This window comes from Podarcis gaigeae, assembly GCF_964106915.1.
Source record: "Podarcis gaigeae genome assembly, chromosome: 12".
NCBI lineage: Eukaryota > Metazoa > Chordata > Lepidosauria > Squamata > Lacertidae > Podarcis > Podarcis gaigeae.
The window spans coordinates 28,125,781-28,135,383 of record NC_139688.1 but is presented as its reverse complement, the minus strand read 5'-3'; the positions used below and the strand labels follow the sequence as shown (position 1 = coordinate 28,135,383).

Here is a 9,603-nt window from a genome sequence, read left to right as displayed (position 1 = left end):
GTGTTTGTTTCTCCTAATTTATTACACATCATTTTATGCAGATCTAGTTTCCCCCTAGCTAACTTATTTTGCAGTCCATGTATGTACACACTGCATGCACATGCTACATTTTCATTCCACTTTATCCAGTTAAGATCTAGCCTCTGCCTCTGCTCCCAAGCACACCCGTCCCATTAATTTCAAGGAAGAGATGTCCACATGCAGAATTGTCTCTTCTGCAGCTAAAGAGGTCATAGGCAGGACTAGTAGTGGGGAGATCCATGCTCAAATCCCTGTTCAGTGACTCCTTGTGGTCTGAAGGCTATCACCTTGCTGAAGGTAAGTAGAGCAGAATCTGGATGGGTGACTTCTCGAGAACTCCAATCACATCCTTTTCAGTTTCATGACTGAAGACAGGTGGGATATGTATGAAGCAGCCTTAAATGGGTGTCATACCAGAACAATCTAGTCTGAAGAGGCAACTGATAAAGCCTCTGATCTTTAAAATGCAACGCATGTGCTACGCCCCATCCCCTATGTATTAAAAATGTAAAAAAAATAAAATACAAGTAAAATTAAACATTGCATCTTGTTTCCCTTCAGCAAACCAGAATCCCTTCAGATTTCAGAGAATCAAAAGATTGTATGCTATGTTAGGCGCACTCAGTGTAGATCCATGGAAATAAATGGACGTGACTTAGGACTTCTTTTTAATGGGTCTACTTTAATGGGACCCGGGTGGCGCTGTGGGTAAAACCTCAGTGCCTAGGGCTTACCGATCACATGGTTGGCGGTTCGAATCCCCGTGGCAGGGTAAGCTCCCGTCTTTCGGTCCCAGCTCCTGCCCACCTAGCAGTTCGAAAGCACCCTTAAGTGCAAGTAGATAAATGGGTACTGCTTTATAGCGGGAAGGTAAACGGTGTTTCTGTGTGCTGCGCTGGTGCTGGTTTGCCAGAGCAGCTTCGTCACGCTGGCCATGTGACCCAGAAGTGTCTCCGGACAGTGCTGGCCCCCGGCCTCTTAAGTGAGATGGGCGCACAACCCTAGAGTCGGACACGACTGGCCCGTACGGGCAGGGGTACCTTTACCTTTACCTTTTACTTTGGAACCTTGAAGGCCATCTGGGTCAACCCTGCTTAACAACAATAACAACAATTTATTATTTATACCCACCCATTTGGCTGTGTTTCCCCAGCCACTCTGGGTGCTCCAAAAACAGAATATTAAAAACACGATAAAACATCAAAACATTAGAAACATCAAGCTCTACATTCTAGCAATAAACAGCAACACCCACCCAACGTTTTCCTATGGACATTGAAATGTGCCTCTAGTCAATATTACCGAAGTACCAATTAACAGGGGCTTTGAAGTATTGAAACAAACCAACATCCCCCCAACTTAATAACTGAGAGTTTACTGTGCGGAGCTGAGTGTGACTTACCCTGGAACAGCCAGGTCAAACTCCTGCAAACTGGACTGGGCCTTGCAGTTGGGCACTTTGATAAGAACAGGACTAAAATATACAATTATTTCTCCCGATTACCCCCCTCCAAAATGTCACCAGCAGTTGATTTAATGGGCAATTTATGTTCTTCAAAGGAAGTCAAGTAATCATGGTCACTTTGCGTTCTAGAAAAAGCCATAAACCCGGGAAGCACCAAGAGCCGCGTGGCCACAGGCTCGGCGCACTCAAAGGCTCGGCGACTTGTTGATGGTTTCGGGGACTTTTTACTCGAGGGCAGCTCATCCCCTGCGCCGTCGAGGTAGGCAGCCCGGATGCGCCAGGCCTCCGCGGCAACCCCGCTCGCCGTCCCCTCGCCTCCGATGCCGCTGGCGGATGCCCAGGGACTCTGATCCCGGGGATGCCTTTTGCAACGCGCCCAGCCCCTGAGCCGCGACGAGGCGGCCGTGGGAAGACGCGCAGTTCCTCCTTAAAGAGGTCCCGGCGGCTCCGCGAGCCCAACGTCTCCGTCGTTCGTAGACGAGCCCGGCCCTCGCAGCGAGTGGCCCGCGGCGGGCGATGGGCCAGGCCGCGGGGAACTCGCGCGCCTTTCTGCGGGCCGCTGCCTTCGTGGTGCTCCTGGGCCGCGTCCGGCTCCAGATCCCGACGGCAGGTAACGTGGGGCGCGGATCTGTTTTAGAGGTGGGGAGCTTCCTTGGCTGCGCTCTTGCAAGAAGTTGAAAAACGGATTTCTTCTGACCTTCTCGGTGATCGCGACTCCAGACTCCAGACCCTATTATTACCGTATTTGTTGTTTTTCTTAATTAAATTCCTACGCCGCCCTTCCCTCGCAGATCAGAGAGCGGTTTGCAATATATATTTTTAAAAACCACAAAAATACGATACGATAATCTTTATTGTTATTGTCCCATACAGAACAACGAAATTGAAAACTCTACATAAGACATTCAAAAATCAACAAGCCTGCTATCCCAGCTATCCCAACCTGGTTAGCCCCCTAAAAACTATGATAGGTAAAGGTAAAGGTATCCCTGCCCGTACGGGCCAGTCTTGACAGACTCTGGGGTTGTGCGCCCATCTCACTCAAGAGGCCAGGGGCCAGCGCTGTCCGGAGACACTTCCAGGTCACGTGGCCAGGGTGACAAAGCTGCATCTGGCGAGCCAGAGCCGCACACGGAAACGCCGTTTACCTTCCCGCTAGAAAGCGGTCCCTATTTATCTACTTGCACCCGGAGGTGTTTTCGAACTGCTAGGTTGGCAGGCGCTGGGACTGAGCAGCGGGAGCGCACCCCGCCGCAGGGATTCGAACCTCCGACCTTTCGATCGGCAAGTCCTAGGCGCTGAGGCTTTAACCCACAGCGCCACCTGCGTCCCAAAAAAAACTATGATACCCCATTTTAAAATACAATATACTCCCATACAGACTCCTTACACTGCGTTTAAAACCAAAATTGCATTTGGGTAGAAACTGTTTCTCCTGCGGCTAGTCCTAGTCTTTATAACCCTGTACCTTCTTCCAGAAGGCAGAAGCTGAAAGAGATCATTTCCAGGGTGCACACTATCCTGTGCTATCTCTGCAGCTTTCTGATGGCACCTGGAATTATAGATTTTTCTCTATCAACAAAGGAAAACCATAAACTCCGCCCACAGCTTAGAAGGCCATACATAGATGGCTTCATTAGTCACAGGTCTGCGAGAAGAGTAATGTTTTTGCCTGGTTCATCCCCACATTGCCTCGTGTGGCGTGCCTGCCCCCCCCCCCAATCCAGCTCGCTGGCGACAAAGCGTTTTTATTATGAGAAATAATATGAGCAAATGAGTTTTTTAGTATTTGGCTTACTAAAGCCCTCCAGGGCTGGGGGGTGATGGTGTAGCCGCTCAGAGATTGCACTTGGTACTGAACATCAGTAATAAAAGGAATGATAAAACACACATTAAACACACACAGTTCAGATGAATTTTTGTTGTTGTTTAGTCGTTTAATAGACCCTCTTAAAAGCTAATGATTGACTGAAAATAATGGAGCTTGAAGGAATCTTTTGGAGCAGGGTGAAATGGACTGCAGAAGTCTTAAGCGGATCACAACACAGTCCCTTTTGCTTGGCAGCGTGGCAATTCTCTCGCTTTGGGGGCAACTGTTATTTATACCTAGCCCATCTGGCTGGGTTTCCCCAGCCATTCTGGGCAGCTCCCAAAACACGATAAAACATCAAACATTAAAAGCTTCCCTAGACAGGGCTGCCTTCAGATGTCTTCTAAAAGAAAGCTGGTTGTTTATTTCCTTGACATCTGATGGGAGGGTGTTCCACAGGATGGGCACCGCTCCCGAGGAGGCCCTCTGCCTGGTTCCCTGTAACCTCACTTCTTGCAGGGAGGGAACCGCCAGAAGGCCCTCAGAGCTGGACCTCAGTGTCCGGGCTGAACAATGGGGGTGGAGACGCTCCTTCAGGTGTACTGGGCCGAGGCCGTTTAGGACTTTAAAGGTCAGCACCAACACTTTGAATTGTGATCGGAAACATACTGTTCAATGAATGTTGGATGATTCAACAGAAGGAAGTATTTCTTACCACAGCGCATATTTAAACTTTGGCGTTTGCTCCCACAAGAAGCAGTGACGGACACCAACTTGAACAGCCTGAAAGAGAACAAAGTTCTCTTCACAAAGGATTAGGCATTCAAATGTGACTTGCCACAGAGGCCCTTTTCTGACTCCCCTTTTGGAGATTGTATGCCTCTGAAGGCCAGCTGCTGGGAATTGCATGTGGGGAGGGTGCTTTTGAGTTCAGGCCATCTGACTGACCACAGCTAACCAGATGTTGGACTGCCTGAGCCTTTGGCCTGATCTAGCCAGGCTCCCCCCCCCCCTTACCTCATTTGGACTTAGAGCATTTCATTTCTTCCATTCCCCTGGTTTTGTTTTCATGCAGACAACAGAGAGCTCTGCCTAGAGTCACCGGTGCCTGGAGTCTGCCCAGGTTCATTTGACAGGTGGTACTACAACCGAGCCTCCCAAGACTGCCAGAGGTTTACTTCCGGGGGCTGCTTGGGGAACGAAAACAACTTTTTCAGCTTTGACGCTTGTATAGAAACTTGCGGGAAAATCAAGAGTAAGTCATTGTTCTAAAATTTCAAATCCTGAAGTGAATTGGGGGAGATTTTTAAGAGGAATGATTTCCTTTAGATAGTTTTTTTTAAAAAAAAAAACAACTAAACCGTTGTGGTTTAATTTTCAGAAGTGCCTGTAATGTGCCGAGTGAACCCTCCGCAAGGGACCTGGAGCCCCCTCAAGCCAAAATATTTCTTCAACCTTGAGACAATGAAATGCGAGGAATTTTTCCCTAAAAAACGTTCACGACCCCCTAACATGTTTTCCAGTAAAAGATCCTGCACTGACATCTGCAAGTTGGGGAGAAGTAATTATTTTTTCATACAAGCCATAGGCCTATTGAGCTTGGTAGGTGGGGGAGGGATGAAATGTTCTCATGTATTTCCTAAACTTACTCTCCAAGGGACCAGGAGCTCTACAACAGCAGTTCTTGGTGAACCAGGTGATATTGTATCGAATCTAAATAAAACTGTAAACTCTGCCGATTTTTTTTTTTTAAGCTGGGCATTATTGGTTATGAATTCTAAACATCACTATATTCTGCTCTTCAAAACACACACACCCTTAATTAACTCATTTCTTTCTTTTTTTGAAGGGGGTCCCTCCTTTTGCTCTAGTCCCAAGGATGTGGGACTCTGTTCAGCTTCACTGCGTCGCTTTTACTACGATATAGCGAGCAGAACTTGTGTGGCATTCATGTACACGGGATGCGGCGGGAATAATAACAACTTTCTTACAAAGAAAGACTGCATGAACGCCTGCAAGCATGGTAGGCTTCTCTCCTCTTGCTGTGATAGAGATTTACAGGGACTTGAGCAGTGTTTAGCCAGATTGTGAAGGTTCACAAATAAACCCTGTACTAGTAAGTCTGGGATGATTTAAAAAAAAATGTTTTTAAGTATCACGCAGAGCCAATGCTGTCTTGGTCCCATGAAGTTCATATGGAGGCTTTTCAGGGGTGAGGAAACTGTCCGTCTAAATGCTGCTGGACTACATCTCTTATCATTCCTGACCATCTGAGGCTGATGGGAGTTGGGAGTCCAATAAGAAAATGGAAGGACAGATGTTTCCCACCTCTGCATTAAACCACCTTCTGTGAGTGCAGAAGCCGCAGGTAGTACCCATTCAGTTTACTCCCTTTCCCCAAGTGGTTGTGGGCCTGTCAAAGGAAATGAGAGGGACCGGAAGCGGACAGTAGTTGCCGGAAGAGGGCAAGGCATGGGAAATGGCTGTACGCTCCAGAGTAAACTGTGCTGTTTTGAAGGGACTGCAGTGCAAAGGTGGGAATTGCCCAGACGCAGCAATAAAAGCGGCTTGTGAGAAACCCAGGCATAGCTTCTCTCTGGACCAGCTGCTCAACATAAAACTGGGGCCTCTGGAGAGGCTCCTGCTTCCTCCCAACCAATCAAACAAAAGCAAAGGGCCATAGCCTATTGGTAAAGCCCCTATCTTGTACGCAGGGGGCTTCAGGTTCAATACCTGGCGTCTCCAGGTAGGGCTGGGAGAGACCTCGGCCTGAAACCGAAGTCAGTGAAAATGGTGAAAATGTTGGGCTAGATGGACCAGCATTCTCACTCAGCATTAAGACAGTTTCCTGCAATCCCGGAGGGAGCGGTGAGTGGTGTGAGCAGATATGTTTCCACAGGGATTGAGGAAGAAGAGAGGGGATGAGGGAGAGCCTGCCTAAGCATAAGGAATTCAGTCCTAAAGAACTGGAAGGTAGTTAAATCCTGGCCTGCTTACTAAGCAGAATGACCTGCAAATAAAACATTTTCCATTTACAGTGGTACCTCGTTACCACTTCAGGTTACATATGCTTCAGGTTACAGACTCTGCTAACTCCGAAATAGTACCTAGAGTTAAGAACTTTGCTTCAGGATGAGAACAGAAATCGTGCTCCAGCAGCAGGAGGCCCCATTAGCTAAAGTGGTGCTTCAGGTTAAGAAGAGTTTCAGGTTAAGAACGGACCTCCGGAACGAATTAAGTTCTTAACCCGAGGTACCACTGTATTTCCATAAGGGCAGGCATACTGAAACATTCAATATATTATGCACATGTGCGCATTACTTCCTTAAAACATGAAATCCTTGCTTAGAGAGGGGGATAAAATTAGGGGACACAACACAGTGTGAGGCACGCTCTACGCAGTTCCACACAGCCCCTTGGAAAAGCTGGTGTTTTGCAATGTCTCTTTTCTTTTAGGTGACCACCTCCAAAAAGTTTGAAGTGTGCTTACAAAGTGTCCTCCACTGCCCCTGCCTCCTTTTTTCCCCTGCCCAAGGCCCAGGAATTTTAAGAAAGAGGCACTCCCCTTTCCCTGGCAGTCTGTTTCCCATCTGCACGCACTCTCATGTGTTAAGGCCAGGTAAGTGTCCACTGCTGCCTTCTGCTCCTCCCCAAGGAGAGTTCAAGGGCCTTATGAGAAGGTGGCACTTGCAGAGCTTAAGGTGAGCACACAGGTCCTGCTTCCTGTGATCTGGGCTGTGCTTGACTCAGTCCTGCTTGTGGGCATTTGAGAGGAGCGCTCACTTTCACCCCTGCTTGAATGCCCACGACACGCATAATAGAAACTGCAATTATCTGGTGCCTTGGGTTTTGCAGACCTGGAACGTTGCATGCTTTTTTCCCTTCTCTCTTTTTCTTCTTCTAGTACAAGTGAATGAAGCGATTAAGTCAGTGTTTCCCAACCTTTTTTGGGCAAAGGCACACTTGTTTCATGAAAAAAATCTCGAGGCACACCACCATTAGAAAATGTTTAAAAAATTAACTCTGTGCCTATATTGACTATATATAAAGTAACTCTCTTTAATAGGAATCAAATAAACACAAATAAAGTATTTTATAATTACTTTATTATGAAATAGTAAGTAAACAGAAATATGAAAAATTATAAAATACTTTATTCAGTGAACCTGTGAGGGCCCGCCCTTTGCGGCAGCCGATTGGCTGCCGCCGTGGGCAGTGAATATTAATGATGTATCATTTTTGTGCTTCATGCTGTGGCCACAGACATGTGATCTGATGGTGAATTTGGGGTGACCCAATGCAAAAATCCTGAGAATCCCTGTGGATCCATGTTTTGTAACCACGTTTTTGCACCATTGCAGCCCCAGGCAACAGTGGGTGTGTGATTTTGGGGGGGCAGGCTGTAGCCATGGACATGCTATGTGATCTGATGGTGAATTTGGGGTGACCCAATGCAAAGATCCTGAGGATCCATGTGGATCCATGTTTTGTAACCACATTTTTGCACCACTGCAGCCCCAGGCAACAGTGGGTGCGTGATTTTTGGAGGGCAGGCTGTAGCCATGGACGTGCTATGTGATCTGTTGGTGAATTTGGGGTGACCCAATGCAAAGATCCTGAGGATCCATGTGGATCCATGCTTTTAAACCACATTTTAAGTGGGGAGGGAAGGAAAAACACAGAACGGACAAGGAGCACGAGAGGGGTGTGCAGAGAAGCAGCTGGCTAAGAATGCAGGAGAGGGGTATAACGGGGAGGGAGGAAAGGAAGGCAAAAGTTTTCCCTCACCTACTCACCCAAGCCAGCCAGCTCGCACGCTCTCTCTCTCTCTCCCCCTCCTGCCTGCTTGCCTGGAGGGGAGGGGCTTTCCCTGCTCTTTGTTCCGTTTGAGCAAGCACAGCAAGGAAACAGAGGCGGGTGGGCAGTAAGACCCTGAGGCAAGTGCGGCTTGTGCTTGCTCAGCAGCTTCTTCACGGTGCTCCGCGGAACGGTGTTCTTCATCCCGCCGGCGGCGGCTCCCTCTCTTTCCTCTCAAGCAGAGCGGCCTTCCTGCTCCAGCCGCGCCTGCGCCTGAGGAGTTTCGAATCTGCCGCCGCGCGCAGGGTGACGTCACGGCCGCCGCCGGGCCAATCCGCCTGCTCGGCCCCGCCTCCCTTCTTCTCGCCTCCCTCACGAGAGGAAGCGCCTCCCTCGCGCACGGCGGATGCAGCCTGAGCAGAGTCCCCTCTCGCTTAGAGCAGTGTTTCCCAAGCGGCACACGAGGCAACGTCTCGCGGCACACTAGTGTGCCGCGGAACACCGGTTGGGAAACACTGGATTAAGTTACCTCCGATTGTGATTCAGTTTCTATTCTTTTCTTAGTTGGAAGAATGTAAGCAACGGTTGCAATATTGGGAAACACCATCTCATAAGGAGGAGAAGTCTACAAATCAAACAAACACCACATACGTTCTTGCACCTGAAGGTCTCTAGACCAGAAGCATTATTTCAACATTGAGAACTTTAATTTGTGGGTGGGTTTTGTTTTTGTTTATATGTAGCAATCTTAACAGCTCTTCTATATGATCAGTTCTGGAAATGTAGTAAGTCATCGTCACTGTTATCTGATCAGCCTTATGGACTGGCCTCCATATTCAAAGCATGGTGATCTGCTGAGGGAGATAACCCTGGTTTGCTGACCTTCATGCAGAGATTCTTGATGTGCAGGAGCAGGCTCAACACTCACTACTGAACAAGGATCTTTCTCTGTCACCTGCTGCATATTATTTGTTTTATTTATTTTTCTTAAAGAAGACTACAAATAAATTGGTATTGTTGCTATCCATTATTTCACTATGAACTTTTCAATAATTTTATTAATTTTATGAAGGGATTTGCCAGGAACTCCCAAGTGAATTGAAAGGGAATACTTGCGTGATTATTATTATTTATTAAATTTGTATACCACACTTTATCCAAAGATTACACAACATAAAAATACAAAATAAGAACACTGCCTCCTGGGCTTCTTCGGGAGGAAGGGTGGGAAATGTTGTTTGTGGGAATGTAAAGGAAGGTAGGAGAGAATATATTCTTTTGATATTATCTGTCCTCACTCACGTTAGTGAGCAAACAGCAGAGCACATTCCCTTGTAGCTTATAGTGAAGCAGTTGATGACTCGTTAGAGTCTTTTAATTCAGCAATCCAGTCTGGCTTGTCCAGTCTGGATTGTTCCTGGTAAATGTCCTCTTTATTTCCCTCTTAAAATAACAATGACAACACAGTCGTTTTGAAAATAACAATGAAGTTTTACTCACATTCAGTTCA

At 47.4% G+C, this 9,603-nt stretch overlaps 1 protein-coding gene across 4 annotated transcripts; it reads left to right on the top strand.

Moving 5' to 3' along the window:
* Nucleotides 1-1,669: 1,669 nt before the first annotated feature.
* LOC310828215 (tissue factor pathway inhibitor 2-like) lies at nucleotides 1,670-9,118 on the top strand. 4 transcript variants are annotated; one of them, XM_083705410.1, is made up of 5 exons: nucleotides 1,670-2,096; nucleotides 4,372-4,551; nucleotides 4,678-4,857; nucleotides 5,146-5,319; nucleotides 8,658-9,118. In XM_083705410.1, the coding sequence occupies exons 1-5, from the start codon at nucleotides 2,003-2,005 to the stop codon at nucleotides 8,669-8,671; spliced, it is 642 nt and encodes a 213-aa protein (XP_083561536.1). In that variant the 5' UTR covers nucleotides 1,670-2,002; the 3' UTR covers nucleotides 8,672-9,118. The 4 variants fall into 4 exon arrangements, with proteins under 4 accessions (XP_083561536.1, XP_083561535.1, XP_083561538.1 ...); XM_083705409.1 differs by having other exon boundaries at nucleotides 5,146-7,226; nucleotides 8,619-9,118; XM_083705412.1 differs by lacking the exon at nucleotides 4,678-4,857 and having other exon boundaries at nucleotides 1,698-2,096.
* Nucleotides 9,119-9,603: the final 485 nt, after the last annotated feature.

Coding starts and splice junctions, on each gene's coding strand:
- LOC310828215 (XM_083705409.1), top strand. CDS start 2,003: ATGGGCCAGGCCGCGGGGAACTCGCGCGCCTTTCTGCGGGCCGCTGCC. Junction 2,097..4,371: donor GCTCCAGATCCCGACGGCAG/GTAACGTGGGGC, acceptor GTTTTCATGCAG/ACAACAGAGAGCTCTGCCTA. Junction 4,858..5,145: donor CATCTGCAAGTTGGGGAGAA/GTAATTATTTTT, acceptor CTTTTTTTGAAG/GGGGTCCCTCCTTTTGCTCT.